At 38.9% G+C, this 17,481-nt stretch overlaps 1 protein-coding gene across 1 annotated transcript in view; it reads right to left on the minus strand.

The window, feature by feature from the left end:
* Positions 1 to 17,347, minus strand: part of si:ch211-266k8.4 (uncharacterized) — a 53,702-nt gene extending 36,355 nt beyond the window's left edge. The window contains exons 1-10 of the mRNA XM_056386375.1: positions 16,650 to 17,347; positions 15,260 to 15,347; positions 15,052 to 15,159; positions 13,689 to 13,881; positions 13,215 to 13,340; positions 11,964 to 12,087; positions 11,301 to 11,370; positions 9,103 to 9,217; positions 8,579 to 8,696; positions 5,326 to 5,438 (exon numbers count right to left, since the gene is read on the minus strand). Of these exons, the coding sequence (XP_056242350.1) occupies positions 5,326 to 5,438; positions 8,579 to 8,696; positions 9,103 to 9,217; positions 11,301 to 11,370; positions 11,964 to 12,087; positions 13,215 to 13,340; positions 13,689 to 13,881; positions 15,052 to 15,159; positions 15,260 to 15,347; positions 16,650 to 16,795 (1,201 nt within the window). The 5' untranslated portion in view covers positions 16,796 to 17,347. The remainder of the gene's footprint in view (positions 1 to 5,325; positions 5,439 to 8,578; positions 8,697 to 9,102; positions 9,218 to 11,300; positions 11,371 to 11,963; positions 12,088 to 13,214; positions 13,341 to 13,688; positions 13,882 to 15,051; positions 15,160 to 15,259; positions 15,348 to 16,649) is intronic.
* Between the last annotated feature and the right edge of the window lie 134 nt (positions 17,348 to 17,481).

The following is a 17,481-nucleotide window of genomic DNA, read 5'->3' on the forward strand; positions in this document are numbered from 1 at the left end:
GGGAGGTGACATTCTTGTGGGACTAATAGAAGCAATCCAACCTCCACATCAGCCTCAGACCACAAGACCATAGTAAAGATGACCCTCATATTTTTCTACAACCTCCATTTAACCTCTACATTGGGCGAGACATGCTTGTGAAATACAGGATTTCTACCATTGGTAACATCTTTTATCGTAAAAAAATATTAGTAGCATTGCAAAGTTTGCAGATCCTATTACTTTTGTTGTAATAACAAGTTGTCATGCAAACACAGGTTCAATTTATGCAACATGACCAGCATCAAAATATCTAATTAACATAATACATACACTCAGTTGCCAGTTTCTCACGTAGACCTACCTAAAATGAATCCTACCTTCATGAAAGTTAATATGTACGGAAATTAATCTGTAACATCTACAATGCAATAATTACTTGATATATTAAGGTTTAGTGACTTGTTAGCAATCAAAAATACCTACAAATTTGTTGAAAGTCATTTATTTCATCTTGAAAGTATTCTATTTCACAGACACTGTTCTATCTTCCAAAGTTCACTTTACTTTGATGCGGAGGCCATTGATTAAAAGGATTTTAGCTGTGACAAGCCTTGCAAGGTCCAGAAAGTATAACCTCAGCTGAACTTAAAAAGACCTTCTCATTTTGGATACTCTGCTTTTGAGTCACTCAACTGTGACCTATGTGTGTGTTCATGACCCCTAGCACCGATCCTTAGGGTGCCAACACTAGTGCTGCAAAGAGAACACTTTTCTGTTTATGTAGGTCATAAACTCCAGATTCTGACCCTTGAAACATTCTTCATCACCTCTCTTGTAACCTGTTTGTTTGTGTATGTGGTCACTCCAGCTCTGAACATAGGCTAATTTATTTTGACCTTTGATTTTAACCTGACCTTGCTTGTTTCAACATGGGCTATCTGCTCCATCTTCAATACCCTCAGGGCATGTTCTCAGTTCTTTGTCCAAGTTGTGCAAAAACCTGCACTTTGATCATATCTACCTCAGCTGTTGTGTTTATCTGAAATAGAAATGAAAGCAAAAGCATGAAAGGTGCAAGACATGAAGTCACTAAGTTTGTACTTTGTGCCTGATCCAGATATCATATTGTGTTGTCATTGCTTTCCCAAAGTATTGCACAGAGTTTGATGCAGTCTTGCCCCCTGCCCACTCTCTCTCTCTCTCTCTCTCTCTCTCTCACACACACACACACACACACACACACACACACACACACACGAATATACATAAACTACGGCAGTGAATCTGCTGGAGCCAAATAACAGATGGACAGCGAGGTCTGAAATGGTGTGAATAAGGGGATAAAACAGAGAGATTTAGAGAACAGATGGGCATAGACATCCATACAATATGTCATGCAAAACACTAAATACAAATACAATCCAATTTTTGCTAAAATATTCAAGAGGATTTGATGCTGGCTTCAAGCGTTTCTTTTTCCTCTCTTGTCAAAGTGTCAAAAAAAAGAGGCAAATTTGCCACCATATTGATATGCATGCAGTATATGGCCATCCTGCTGATTCTATTACGTCAATAAATTACACTGCACAAATCCTACACAGCCAGGACGGTCATTGAAAGCATATACATTATATTATATTATAAATCATCATAAAGTAAAAAATGTATTGAAGTATGAAATCTGCACCGGCAGTAGGAGGTTGTTTGGGGGCACTAATAAAATGAATGCTGAGTCACTTTACTGCTTGAGCAGTGGGTGAGCAGGAAGAAAATAGTCTAGGTATCATGGGAGCCTGCTGAGGAGAACAGGACTCTGGCATCTGTTATTACACCGGAGGAGTCACGGAAAAAAGGAGACGTAAGAGTGCAGGAGAGGGAATGGAACGAACGAGAGGAGGAATATGACGGAGGGCAGGAAAGGAGGAAAAGGTGAAAAGAAGGTAAACGAGAACTGAATGAAAAGGAAAATTATGGAGGGGCCTGGGTGGACGGGGAGGGGAGAGAAAAGTGTTCAGAGAAAGGGAAAGGAGAAGGAGAGGTGGAAGAGAGGAAAACAAGCAATAGGGAAGTAGCCTGTATAGAAGGACAGAGGGACACATCTACCTACTCTCTACTTCTCAGCCTGACTCAGCATAACACGAAGTCACTTCAATTCTGCTGACTCAGCCTGGTGTTGGACAGACCCCAGGGACCCCACTGTCACCGCTGAAACACTCCACAACAATATCATTCAGATCACTGATTCTTACTGGAGCAATGCACCACACTATGCACACAAACGTTTTCACTTCACTTTTGTGTCAAAAACATATATGTAGTCTGAACTTCTGCTGATATTCCAAAAGAGTGCTGCAGGAATGAGAGCTGAAACCTGGAAAATAGTTCACATTTTTGCACCTCCGGTTTCAAAGTCAATGGGTTTTTTTTTCATGGATTTTGATTAGATGCCTGAAATAAGGTCTGTGGTTCCCTAGTAAACCCTGCCCCAGCTACTGTTTGTGCCACATCTGTAGAGGACTGTGAAAAGTTCCTGAAGTATTTTGTTGATAAGATCATCAAAGCATCAAAGCATGAATTACTCCTGCTGGCTCACTTCTATCCTCACCTGAGCCTGCACAATCCACCATGCTGTTAGATGTATTTACCCCATTGCCCTGAGGGATTTGGTTGACATTGTGTCCCACACTAATCTCATGACTTCTAAATTTGATATTCTCCCTTCCAAGCTGTTCAAAGAGACTTTTGGAATCACTGCCCCTTGGCTTCTTTGAATTGTCAGCAAGTCTCTTCCATCTTGTGTGGCCCCAGACTATATTAAACATTATACATTAGAAATGCTACAGAAACAATGCTACAGAATAACATAGTTGAAAGACACACCTTCATTTCCTCTTGCCTAAACTTAAACATGCAATTCATTATTTATTTATTTATGCAGCAGCAAGACTTCTCACAAACACTTACACCGGCTCCCCATTCAATACAGAATTCAATTTAAGATTCTATTGATTACTTTTTAATCAGTAAATGGTCTGGCTCTGCTGTACATATCAGAACTCTTAACCTCCCTATTCTGCACTTAGACCTCTCAGATCAAAGAAAAGTTGTTAAAAGTTCCACGGTCTGAGAACAAAATGGGACCAAGCTGATATTGTCTTAGCTCCAGCACTGTGGAACTCCCCCTCACTATCAGAACAGCTTTGTTTTTATCATTGTTCTCCCAATTTTTTTGATGTTCTTTTGTTTTATTTCTCTTTTCTTGTCAGATAATGGACATGTTTTTTGAGGTCACAGTGACCTTGACTTTTTACCACCAAATTGGAATCACTTAATCTATATATATGCGATATATGTGTGTATATGTGTGTGTGTTACCCACCTGCAACCTAAAAATAGATTTAAAAGGTATGATGATGATGAATTTGATATGTTTTGACAGGACATGATGCCATGTCACATTTCTCTATAGTGGTTTTCTTCCACCTCATGTCAATTTTATTTCAGTCTAATTTGCTTCAAATGCCTTTACAATCTCTACAGCATATGAGACTCCCTATCTTTAGAACCAATTATCTTTCAGCTCTAAATGCCACATAGACAGAAATGTTTTCCAGTACCAGCTATTACAGTGAGCTGCTAACAACATGCATTTGTTTATAGGATGAGAGGCCCTGAACCGTTAAGGGGGGAGTGGAATACATGCCACAATATTTGTAAAAACCCCATGACGATGCTGGGTGTCAGTGACAGAGAAAGTGAGTGAAAGTGTATGACAGAAAGAGAGTACAGGAATGTCAGAGAAGCAGTAAATGAATCAGCTCGTTTCCCCTGCTGCCTTGAGGGCTAGACAGTCTGACAGGCCAGCAAATAAGGATGACTCATCCTGACTCACATAGCCCCACACACACACACACACAAACACACAGGTGGGCACACATACACAAACACAGGGTTATGGATTATCCCCACCATAAAACATGCTTTTGTGGATTTCAGTTGCCCTGAAACTAAACTTCTCATGCCCTATCAGATTCTCCTGCTCTTTTCGCAAATACTCTTTCATTAACAAAATTGTTTCTTTCATACACACACACACACACACACACACACACACACACACACACACACACACACACACACACAGTCTCTTTCCCCTACTCCTCTTCTTTCTGCCTTCCCAGCTGCATTGACAAACATAGCCCTGCAGCCACTAACTTGTGACTCATCCTTATCGCCTCCTTTTAGGACGCACACACATGTGCACACTCACAATCATGAACACACACATACATGCACATCAGGTCTGCGTTCCATTCTGGCTGTCTTTTGTGAAGATGAGACGCCGGTGGTGACGGGTTTCCAGATCTTGTGGCGGTGATATCTGAACAACCTTCAAAAGGTAAAAGCTTTTGATCTGTCAAGTTATAGTAGGCACGCACGCACACACGCACACAAGCATTCGGTTAGATGAACTTTGTCACCAGTGATTTGGAGGTTAGGGTCAGAGTCAATTGATGTCACATCCACAGTAAAGTTTTTTAAGGGCCATCTCTTGCCCATGAGCCAGAATCTACAAGTACGTGATGGTGATTTCTATAAAAGAAAATTAGAACAGACTATGAGACTTGATGGTTTGCTTTAAGTGAGATGTAAGGTGGCAGCTTTTAAATGTGTAGTTCTTTTTAAACATTTACTGATAAGCACATTGTTTCCCCTTGTTGTAATCTAAATATTAAAATGATAAAACTGAAATTAAAAACCTACATGGAAAGATGGTAAATGAAGAAAAAAAGATGGTAATATGGAGATTTCACAATCTACCAAGACAAATAACCAGCATTTAACAATTCATAAACTGGAGAAAATAAAGGAAGGAGGTGAACAAGGGGTGATTGTTTCCCCTCTTTTGTAACAGGGTTCTCAGGAACAAGCTGGAGATCTCCTCCCTAAGGTCCAACCACCATACACAGTGATGTTAAGACCGGACAACAAAACTGTGTGTAACAGGATCAGCATGGGTGCCACTGAAGGTTAAGTGATGTAGGCTGAATGAGTTACCAGAGTTTGAGCGACTGTGTGCTGAGTGGTCCCCAGTGTCCCTCTACATTATGAGCTCCTGCTTAAGAACAACTACTTGTGTGTGTGTGTAATGTGTGTGTATATGTCTTTCTAAGGTTGCGTGGACAAATTTTGGTTTGAAACCATCATTGTGAAGACACTGGGCTGTCCTCACAACTTGAAAGGGCTGTTTGAAGTTTAAGACTTGGCTGTAGTCTTAGGGTTAGAATTAGGTTTCGGTTATGGTAACGGGCGGGTGTGTGTGTGTGTGTTTGTGTTTGGTACCTGCTTTGGATGCATGGTGGGTCTCGTCCATCACCAGGCTGTTCATACATTTAAGCTCCCAGTCCTGGACCTCAGTAGCCCACAGGGCAGGGACCAAAACAGTGTACTGGGCCCTGTGGATGCAAGTGGGTAAAGGGGAGAGAGGACGATGGAAAAACAGGTGATATAATTAAAAAAAAATGTAACATTTGAACAAAGTCTCTTAACTCCAACTCCATGCTTGACTTTACCTGAGATTGATAATGTTCTTATCTCACTCTCAAAAAGAAAGCTAATACATTTGGATGGAAATGAACCATTGTTCAGAAAGTTTGTCCCAGCACTGTTGTATTAGTTCCCACAGACATGTTGCACTTGCAGGTTGCTTTGCTTTCACCTCCTGTCCAGTTCATAATGTCAAGCCACCATTTGGTTCTTTTCCTCTAATGTTTTGGTTCATTATCTTACTGTAGGATGAACCTCTGACCTGCTGAAATCTCAATAAAAAATGGAAAAATGGGGGTTTTCTAAACCCCTGACCAGTAGAATTTAAAACACATATCATGTCGAAAAGGTGATCAAACAAAGCCAAAGCCAGTCAGAACCACTGAGTGATCCTTAGTCTGAATGCATTTGAAAATTTTCAAACAGTTGAACGGGAAGGGAAAAAACTAGAGCAGAGAATTTATAGAAGCCAGTCGTGTCAGTGTGAAGTAAACAAATGATTTGTCAACCCCTCTAGCTGAAAGAGGGTGTCAATGTGTCAATGAGGATAAATGAATGAATGAAAGGAGGTATAGAGGAGGAAAGGGGGTGCAGAAAAAAAAGAGAACACAGGGGAGGCTGGATAGCCCGAGAGGTTTATGGGAATTGACTATTGCGAAGGAGGGGAGTAAACAAAAGAGAAAGAGATAGGGCTAGTGGAGGGCACCAAGAAAAACAGAGTGTATGGGAAGTGAGTAGGAGGGGGTATAGAAGGGGAGAAAGAGAGAGACAGGGCTGGGGACACGAGATATGGACTCTGAAGGGGAGACAAAAGGAGGCGCTAAGAGAAAGAGGTAAATGAGTCACGGGGTAGTGAAGGTTGTGAGTTGTGTGGAAGCTCCTGTTTAAAAATGATGTGTCATAGTTTACTATGAAACAATAACTGAACTGTATATCATCATAAAATTTATTAAAATGTATTTATGGTTTTAATCAGTTTTAAAAAGACTATAAAATTAATTTTTCTCATAAACAAAATACATCCCGAAGGTTTTTTTAATGGCTGGTTTAATAAGATGGGTTCCAAGACAAAACAAGTGCACCAAATTCAACGGCTTAACAGCAACACAAGTATTGGTTTAAGCCAGACGGTAAGAAAAATTGCAATGATTGATGACAAAAAATGTAAATTTATGACTTATTAACTGTTGGTGCAGGATTATGAGGACTTCATTTTTTTCAGTTTTGTTCCAGATTTTAATTGAGATTATGGCTCAGTTCTGTCATATGTAAGTGGGCATGATTTCATCTAAACTGGGCTGGAAAAACAATGGACACACAGGAGAAAGCAACAGCAGCAATATGTTGGAAAAACAGACAGACTGAGAGAGACAGACAGAAACCGTATGAATCCTTCCATAGAGTGAACCTGCTCTTTGACTGGTGATGTGGGGTGTTTTGGGAACCATTGTTGCAACCTGTGACCGAGGTGACAGCTGATTGACAGCCCCATGTAGACAGACAGGCGCATTAGATGGATGAGCCTCTCAACCAATCATTAATCAGAATGGCCTATATGGCTGCATGACAACTCCCATTTATACCATTCACACTGAGTAACAGAGCAGAGATCCTTAAAGAAAATGAAGAGAGGTTCAAGATCTTTCCTCGCTCCCCCTCCTTCATTTCTCTCCCCAATTAGTGTACCATCCTTCTCTAGCTGCTACTCTCTCTGACTCTCCATTCATTTTCCTTTCTTTTACCCAACTAGCTCTCCCCTTCCCTCTTTCTTCAACAGTATCTTCCCAGCGTAAGGGGATCCTGCCCTGGGAGACAGTCAGACCACTTAGTGTTGACTTCTGACCAGGCTTTCATAATGATGCCAAGCAGCCAACAAGGACTTCTCAATGTGACGTGATGGCAAGCTGCCCACTGAACACCAGAGCTAGACAAAATGGGACCGTCAGTACTGCCCTTGATATATGCATATGCAAACAGCAGAGGTGGTTCACACATGGATCAAAATGTGCAGCTTCTTTTCCTGTAGCACAGAAAATATAGATTAATGTTGGAAGCCGTCTGTGTTATTAAGTTCTCACGAAAGCTAGGATTAAAACCTTGCAAATAAACCATTAAATGGTCAGTTAAACAGTCGTTTAACTGTTCTCCACAATAATACTAAAGATTTGTCCTTCATAATCCACTTTGAAACTTGTTGGTGCGTACCTAGTACACCTTTTCCTAGCTCATGATAAAGTGCTTTATCACTGCCTGTGACACAGCCATGTTTATGGAAACTGCTCCATTTATCCACCTGCTTTAAAGATCTCTGTCCAAGGTCAACAAACTTAAGTCCAAGTAGCGGGACCTTTTCTACAATGAGAAGCAGACTTTAAATTCAAGTAACTGAGGGGAACTTATCTATTAAAACAAATATGATAAACTGGATTTTAATAATCACTGTGCACCAGTCCGTCAAACACTGGCTGTATACACAAACCCAGTGACCCTGCTGAGTTGCCATAACTACAGCTCCATGTCAACAAAACATGTCCGCCAGCATGTGACGTTTATATTGAACATAGTGAAAGAGAGACAGAGGGGTCTGACTGAAAGCAGCGTGGGCTGCCATTGAAGAAACTAATTTAGCATAAAGGATGTTTAATCCAAACATGTACAAAATCAACCACAGCAAAACAATGACACTCTACGTTTCCTGGAATGCTCAGTGTCAAAACATGCCCAGTCCTGATGGGCCGATTGATATTCATGAGCTGCCTGGGGCCCAAATCTATAAACTGAGCTCTCAGCTCTGAGAATTGTGCTGCACATTCTTCAGTAGGATCCATCGTTTTCAGTACATTCATGAGGGTGGTCTGGGACATTATTTAGAGATGTGAGTCTCAGACAACATTTCTCATGTTATTTTGTGCTAAACAAAATGTGGAAATGATCAATGTCACAAGACACTCAGAACACACTGTTTATAAGCATAGAAGCAACATTATGTCAACACACCAGATAGTGTACATTAATAATGCTGACCCATGTACAGCTTCACTTGACTTACACATCAACAGGCACTCTCAGCAGCAGGGGTAACACTGCTCCTTCATCATTCAGCTCCATCAGTCGAGGCTCCAGGAGCTCGATGATGGTCAGAGCGATACGAAACACAGCTGACAGGCCTGAGGAGAAACAGAGGGATTTCCAAACATGCCTGCTGTAATATACATTCATACTTTATTAATATAAAGTAGGTGTAAAAGAGATAACATAGAGATGGGGTGAAAAACAATTATTACTGTGATGTACCAACTAATTTAACCAGTCTGATTAGCATACTAAGCTCTTTCCTGACACTGGACGAAACTGATTTATGCCCATATTAATACAGAAAAGTCACAGTGAAGAAAGAAGTGCTGCCTTGGACATTAAAGACCATTTATTAACCCTAAACCCTAAAAGTATCCCCCCTCCCCACTGAGTGAATGTGAGCAAATCTGAAAATAAAATAGCAAAATAATCCACAATAATGTCAGTGCATTTCATCTGCTTGCTTGTATGTGTGTATGTTTTTGAGTGTGTAAATACCATGGAGAAAAATATGATCCCAGACAGCAAGGACAGAGTCCCAGCAGGGCAAGGAAGTGAAGAGTGTAAGGAACCATGGCATCACAAAGTGGACTGATAAGACTCCCACTGACTCCTGCAGGGAGGTTGGGAAAAACGGGGAGCGTTGATTTTGACATAAACAAACAATGAATTCAAGAGTCGTTTCTCTGCCAGTTTCTGTCAAATAAACTCCTTTACAGACCTCCTAAATGAAATGTTCTTCCATGATGCATGCAATAAACTTAGTGCTATAACTTCAGCGCTTTATACTTTCTGCTAAATGGTGTTACAGACTAATTAACAACCATCAGAGTGTGTTTGTAACATTTCAAATAATTCTTGTGTGTAATTATCACTGCTTGAAACTGTGAACGTATGCCTTGAAAAATAAGATATCATGCATCCCTCATTTTTAAGCCTGGCACTTAGCCTGTGTTTACTCAGATCTGGAGGGTACAGCACAAGTCCAAAAACTTGTTTACAGCTTGCTTGCCTTAACTGTGCTGAACAGCTCTATTACAAAGGAAACGCTGACCTCTGGTCTCTAATAGGCTTTTCTGTAAGAGGGGGAAAGTATTGTGCTGATAATAAGGCTCTGTGGTGTGTGTATGTGTGTGTGTTTTGGCTCCAAAAGGGCAGCTTTCCTTCCAGACCTGCTGAGTCAACGTGAAGTATAACAATCCCTTCAAAGACACAGCAGCATAAATGGTGGCAGTGAATGCATTAGTGTGTGCACACTCTTAGACTGAAGATTTTGAAAGGAGAAAAACGTTTCAACTGCAACATGGCAGAACAAGAAGACTCACTGTTTTCAAAACTGAAATTTAGAAAATCATTCTTGAAATAGACTACGACTCTACAGCTCAGCTAGCAGCTCTGTGGGACTGAATGTAGGCACAGCAGTACTTTGAGCTAAATGCTAAAATAAGCTGATGGAAATATTATTGGTTATGCTGGTATTTGGTCTTAAACCAAACCAAACACAAGAAAACATGACCCGATGATGCTAAATGGAACATTAAGATATCACCAAAGTTATTACAATACATCCTGTGGTAGACATGAATATCTGCACCGAATTTCCTGGCAATCCATCTTGCTTTGAGAAATAATTCTCAGCTCAGTTATGTTTAATCAGCACTTTACTCTTTGTTTTTAGTTACCAATACCATTTTCTGAGCAAACCTCATCATAATACCTTGTTCTCTGTAAGATGCAGTGAACAGTTTTTGAAGCAAAACAACATTTGAATCTGTAAAAACCAAACAGCGATCATGTCATTGGGACATTTTCAGACCTTTGCAGATTTTCACAGGACATAACAAACTACAGATGTTGATTTTTTTTTAATGTCTTATGCTACATTTCTCATAAAACAAAAAAAGAATAGGGTATATGATAGAATTAGGCCTAATAATAATACAGCTAAACATTTAAGTCTAGACACTGTAGGTCAAAATAAATAAAATACCAGTAGACGTATCTCAAAATTATACAGAACATTGAACACTTTTTGTAAGCTGATTTTCCTTGGGCAAAAGAAATCCAGCTGAAGCAACATGTCCCATTTCATGAGATGATATGAACATTGCTTGTGTGGATCTCACTTTTGTTTTCACTACATAACTAATTGTAAAAGGTGATTTGTGTGAGACTCAATAAATGCACTTAGTAAAAATATTGTATTTAAACAGCAAACAAAACAGTAGGGACTGAGGGAGAAATTTCACAACTGTAGGTTTGTGCCTCCCAGTATAACCACTAATAATGCCACCATGACAAGCCTGCAGAGAGTAAATGACAGAAGAGGCCCAACTGATGACAGATATATTACAGTGGCCCCCTCCTTCTCAGATGAACTACTCATCACTTGGCCATATATGGCCTTAAACACTAATGCACACACATGCACACACACTTTTCTTGACATCAAGTTTTTTGTTTGGATTTTTAGAGTATTTTCCATCTGAGGCAAGTCAAATCATCCCAGTGCAAACAGAAGCACCCACATTTCTTCCCAGTGTCAATGTCTAATCATAATCGTTACCATGTTGAAATTCATAACTGCATGTTTCTCAGTCACTCCGGATTAAAGTATATCATCAGGATTTCGTTCTATATACAGTACAAACACTGAACGAAAATCTGAGCTAAAATGAAAATCCAAAGACACTCACCATGTGCTGAGAGAGCTTTGGCTTCCTGTGTTTCAGGAATTGGTCAAACACCTTCACTTGATGTTGGACCCTGATTAGACCACAAATAACAGCATTGTTGAGCTTAAAGCACCTGTTCCACAGATCACCAGCTCCAAGAAAGACTATGGTAGATAAATTAAATTTTAAACATCAATATATACTATTATCAAAGGCCTACATGGAAGTGATTTTGTATGATATATGTATTACTGCAAGAGATTAAAATTAAAAATTAAAAAACTAAAATTAAAAAGACAACATGTTGCAACATGCTGGGCTACTGTTTCTCTGGACTAATAAGAATAAATATTTCATCAGTGACTTTGAGTTGGATTCGCATCCTCCTCCTGTTGTGTGCCAAAAAGTCATGTGAAACACAGGCCAAGAGAAGCTCCCAGTTTCTCTGTATCTTTCCTGTCTGTGTACGCTCATAATATATAGTAAAGATTTCTTCATGAATTTGATGACACACACCTTAAAAAAAATAAAATAACAAACTTTTTTCCTGATTTTCATTCATTTTACACAAATCACTGAATGTTGTGTTTTAAAAGTACATACTAAGTACTTCTTAAATCTCTTATATTATCAGTTTACAGATAGATATTATTTCATTATTATATATTGTGAGCCCATTCTTACTTGGTGAAGCTGAGGTCAAACAGTTCAGCCAGATATCTGGGTTTATCCAACAAGGCGGTCAAAGCCCAAAACGCCTCCTCCTCTCCCAACTGCATCAGCAGCACAGCAGCTATGTAGGACATCCCTGTGACACACACACACACACAAAACACATCAATACTGCATTTCCTACAGGATAAAAATATTTAAGGTACAGGATCTAACATGTTTTATCAAATGCCTGAGACAATGAAAATTGTTTCAGAAGCAGTATCAGGAGGGTACACTGCTGAGCAGAATGACAGCATGTATCCACACTTTGTGCAACAAATTATGGCTATCTGCCATTGACTTAACCTCTGAATCTTTCCTCCTAAATTTGATATATATTTCATATGAAAGCGGCATACAAGGCAGGACATACTGGGATGCAGAGATTTAATGCTGTAGACTCTAAAACACGAATTGGAAGGGAAGTTTCATTTTAATAGGATTTTACACTTACTGGTACACCATGCTGTCACAATTAATGACAGTATATTCCAGAAACAAAAAGTAAAACATTTCTGAATATTTTTCTGATCTGATCTTAATATTTTAAGAGAAAACATTTATATAATTGCCTTATAAAACAACAAAAATTAAAAAATTAAAAATTTCAATCAGATTTTAGCATAATTGATATTTTAATCCAATTCCCTCCATCAAATACTTTAAATAAACGCTAATATTCCAGATAAAAAAAAGGTAATTAGTCCTAGGTATTTTATGGCATGGAAACTTGTAATTATGTAGAAATTTAGAAAGAGTTGTGTTTCATTTCATTGAGCATAAAGCAGGGAGGTTCCTGCATGATGAAGTAACTCTATAAATTATTGGTCCTCTGCTTCCATCAAGTGGTCACATCAAGTAATGTAGCTATCTGTAGCAAATAACTCCCGAGTTGACTCATGACTGCCTCAGCATTTTAAATAAAACACTCACTATTCTAGCATTCTAGTACTAGTATTAATACTAGTATCAATAGTATGGTATTAAGTATTAATACTAGTACGAGACATTCCTTATATTCATTTTCACCCATGCTTCAATACAGAGAAGCATGTGTTTCTTCATATTTTAGATTTGCCCGACATGTTCACAAGTTCTTCTTTCCTTCCCTGTCAAAGATTTGTCCATCATGTACTTTAAATATTGTTTGATCTTTTGAAAAAGTCGCAATACCAGACACAGTTTTAAAACCATAGAAAGTGTGACCTTGGAGTCAGTTACCTTGGCTGTATCCAACCTGTGGGTTGTACTTGGCATAGGCAATGAGGACCCTGAAAAGCTTGGCCTGACCTTCAATGGCTTCTGGGCTCTCCCCCATCAGAGAGCGGTGGGTTGGGAAGGAGCGCTCTATGAAAACAGGTCAAATTAATATGAAGTACATTTCCATTTTCCTCCAACAATAGACCAAAAGTCTATTCCTACCTAGTGTACACTGATATTTGATTTTCTTTTTCATTTGCATTCATTTCTCAAGTTCGACCCTGATCATTACATAACTTCTACCTTAAACCTAGACATGGTGCAATACTAGAAAAGAAGTGCACTGTATGATGTGGTACCAGAATTGTGGTGTAAGTGACTTTAAATACAACCTCAATTACTGCCTTGGTAAGTGGTTCGGTTGTCAACGGGGCGGCAAAACAATCTTCAACGTACACACAAAGCTTATAATCTTATGGCCCTGTTTGAACTCACGCAGGTCCAAGGCGATCTGTCGAAACAATGTGATGTCATCTACAGAGTAGCAGGTATCCGGACAGCTGGAGGACTGCTGATGGTTCAAGTCCAGATCATTCTGTGTGTCGCTGAGTGTTGCTATTGCTGAGAGGATGCCGTACTCACTGACACCCAAGTCCACCAGGGGCCCTCGCACCTCTGACAAGCACTTCTGTAGGTGAAAGCACAATATTCCCTTGTTAGAATTGAATTAAGACACAAGTGCTGCTATGAATGAATAAAAGAGTAGGGGGAGGGATTGTCACTCATGACCAGGTTTGGTCATGGACTGGATAAATGTATAAAATCATGGTTTTGGGTTGTGGTGGGGGAAAATTGAGCTTTTCAAAGCACTGAGCCACTATGAAGCAGTTGTACTAAAGATGGTTAATTGTTTCAAAGCATTTGCAGTCAAAATTGCGACATCTGCTGGGCAACCTCTGCTGTTGATTTTGTATGAAAGACATAATGTCACTGTGAGCCACAACACAAGTGTTTTCACTGCTGCCACACTTCAGTTTTGAGAGATACTGTGTTGAGTAGTTTGTCTTGAGCAAAAAATAACAAGTTGTGGGAACGCCCTCTTTCACTGGTTGTTCTAGTTCACTATGATAATGCACTTGTGAATTCAAACTAGGGCTGCAACTAACACTTGTTTTCCCAACCAAATCTGCAGATTAATCAATTAATTGTTTCATCAGAAAATAGTGAAAAATAACTCAGGCCAAGGTCACATATTAAAATTGTTCATTTTGTATGACCAACAGTCTGAAGCCCAAAGATGTTCAATTTACACCGATATTAAAGAGAAAAGGTTCCTCTTGACTAATAGATTAATTGTTTGCAGTAATACAACAAAAAACAGCAAATCCTCAAAACTGAAAGGCTCAAACAAGGAAATCTTTGTCATTTTTTGTTTGTTTTTGTTTAACAATTGACTGAAACAATTAATTATCAAAGTATTTGTTATTTATTTTTTGGATAAGTGATTAATCAACTAATCATTTCAGCTCTAAACTGCAGACTGAATTCTCATCTGCAACCCATAGTAGGTGATTTTACAATTTTGACATTAATGATACGGAGATGGCTGTTGAAAATATTTATTTTCGTATTTTGGCATTTTGAATATTGTATTGCTAATATAATTTTGGAAATCACTCCCTCAACTAATGTATGTATTTTTTTAAAGTAAAATATTTAGTGGCACTGCTACAAAAATATTTTGTTTTGACTCCCAGCCTCACAGCATAATCCTACAAGTGTGTACTACTCGAAGCAATGTTACTCACATAAAGATGACAAATCTTTTCTTTCCAGTGCACATCTCATTGTATTTTACCTGGTAGCTGAAGTCACTGTTTTCTCTCAGACTTTCAGTGTTGAGAAGACACTTCCACACTCTGCCTCGCAGGCTCGGAGGAATACCCATTCTGATAAATCGCTCAATCTGAAAACACAACAAGGGAGTGAAAAGGCTGCATGCTTAAACAATTACTGTGTGGTAAAACATTACAGCCAATGATTATAACTTTTTTGTAGTTTCTCACCTGGCTCTTGCAGATAAAGCTGGCTCCATTCCAGTAGCTGAGCAGCTCACACAGCTCTTTGACCCTCAGTGAGCTCAGCTGGGGGTAGCTAACAAAGACAACACAACACAGTGAGCTTGGACTGATTCATCGCTTTTTGGAATCAGGCAGATATGGGCATTTTCTGTAAAAACAAACACTGGCCATTGAGTGTTTAACATCTGATTCCAAGAAGGATGATCATCAATGACCTCAACTGGCCTGAGTTAATGCATCTCTGCTGATGTGATTCAATTTATCATGTGTTCCCTGAGCAAGCATCTGCTGATGTGATTTAATACTGATTCTAGTATTGATATTTTTCACACTGGTATTGTGTTTATTTACATGTGACCAGTGAAATCCTGGTGTGAAAAATATCAATTCATTATTTCACAAATTTTAGAAGCAAAAATGCCAAACATTTGACGGTTTCAAGTTATCAGATGTTCGAATTTGCTGCTCTACTTTGTCTCACATTACTGTCAAGTGAATATGTTCACACTTTGGACTGGTCGTTGAACAAAACAAGACATCTCAAGACGTCACCTTGTGTTCTGGGATACTGTGATTGGCATTTCTCAGTATTTTCTGAGGTTTATTCATTTACTTTTTGTTTTGTTTTGCAGGTCAAATGATTCATGAAGAAAATAATGGGCAGATGAAATGATAATGAAAATAATTGTTGCTTGCTACTCTAGTTTCCAGTATTGAAAAGCTACAATTGGACCTACCAGAACTATTTAATCCAAATAAAGGAATTCATTTGTATTGCTTTGTCAATAGAGAAATTTACATTACGCATAATAAATGCCGTTTTGTTGGTTTGTCTACTCTCAGAACAAAGATATTCTTCTTTATCTATTCATTTTGTTTTATTTTTGAGGTCTTTAATTTAACTTAATCCATCCATCACTGAACAATAATTGGAGCAATGTTGGCAATGAATTTTCCTATCTTCAACTTAAGGTACATGAGTAACCAACAAACATGTTGTCAACACTTGAGACACTTCAAATGACACAAACTGATGAAAATGTTCAGCTTTTCTAACACACCAAAAAAAAATGACAAGCAAGTGTCCACAAACGCTTAAAGCAGTTTAAACCTGCAAAGCACTGACGTTACCACCATTTAACTGACGTTTTCTATCATTAATTAACGTTAACAAGTGAATGAAAAGAGTTACATGAAACATTATCCGTCTACAACACTACCAGAGTTGTTTAAAGTCAACAGTTTTAAACTTCTCAAGAACTTTAAATGCCCTGAGCTATGACATAAAGTTCAAGATAACGCTAAGTAGCTATCGTTAGTTTCATGCTAACTAGTTTTCAGAAGGTAGCAACAGTAACGTCACGCTGTCCCGCACCTGTAGTCATGACATCGATGATGAAGTTTTTGGTCCTTTCTTTTGGTAAGAATAGCAAAGCCGAATTCATCAAAACGCAAATTCTCACTGCGTCTTCTGTTTGTTGAGCTTCTCCTGCTGGCGTTACTACTGCTTCTCTTCCTCATGGTTATAAAAAAGACAGTTGTTTGAACACAGGTTCTCTCGTTTCAAAAATCACAGCAGACAACGGTGGCCGGTTGGTGAGTCGCTGCTGTCAAACTCAACGGTCGCGCTAGTCTAGGACCGCCCCTTTCTTACGTCACTATCAACTGAAAATGGGCGGGATGAATCATAGACGTTTAAACAAAGAAGAGTGGACTTGAGATCATCGCACTGGGATCTCCCTGGTGACGGTGGTCATGTGACATAGCATCAAAACAGAACTTCATTTTTTAACATTTCAAGTGATATGTAAATTCTTATTCATAAACTTGTTTTAAGCTCAGAGTTTTGAATTTTTCTCTATATCCAGTCTGATGATGCCACTAAAAAATTTAAATGATACATCACTCTTGGTGAGTCATACAAATACTTATAGGAAACTGTACTGCTATACTGCCCCACCATCATTTAAGCAGTATCAGAGTGCTGCTTTATCACTATGACGTAGTTTGAGCTCATCACTGCTCTCTGTATACATCCTGTAAGAAGGAATAATGATCTCATGATGTTCATCTACAAGGTACTGTTAAAGCTTCCAAACCACGTCACATCTCATTTAAATCTTACAGCTACACAATAAATACTTAACTTAAATAATGCTTGTATTCTCTGAACTTTGTGGAACTAGTAACAGATAGTTTATTATATG

The sequence above is a fragment of the Seriola aureovittata genome, chromosome 10 (assembly GCF_021018895.1).
Source record: "Seriola aureovittata isolate HTS-2021-v1 ecotype China chromosome 10, ASM2101889v1, whole genome shotgun sequence".
NCBI lineage: Eukaryota > Metazoa > Chordata > Actinopteri > Carangiformes > Carangidae > Seriola > Seriola aureovittata.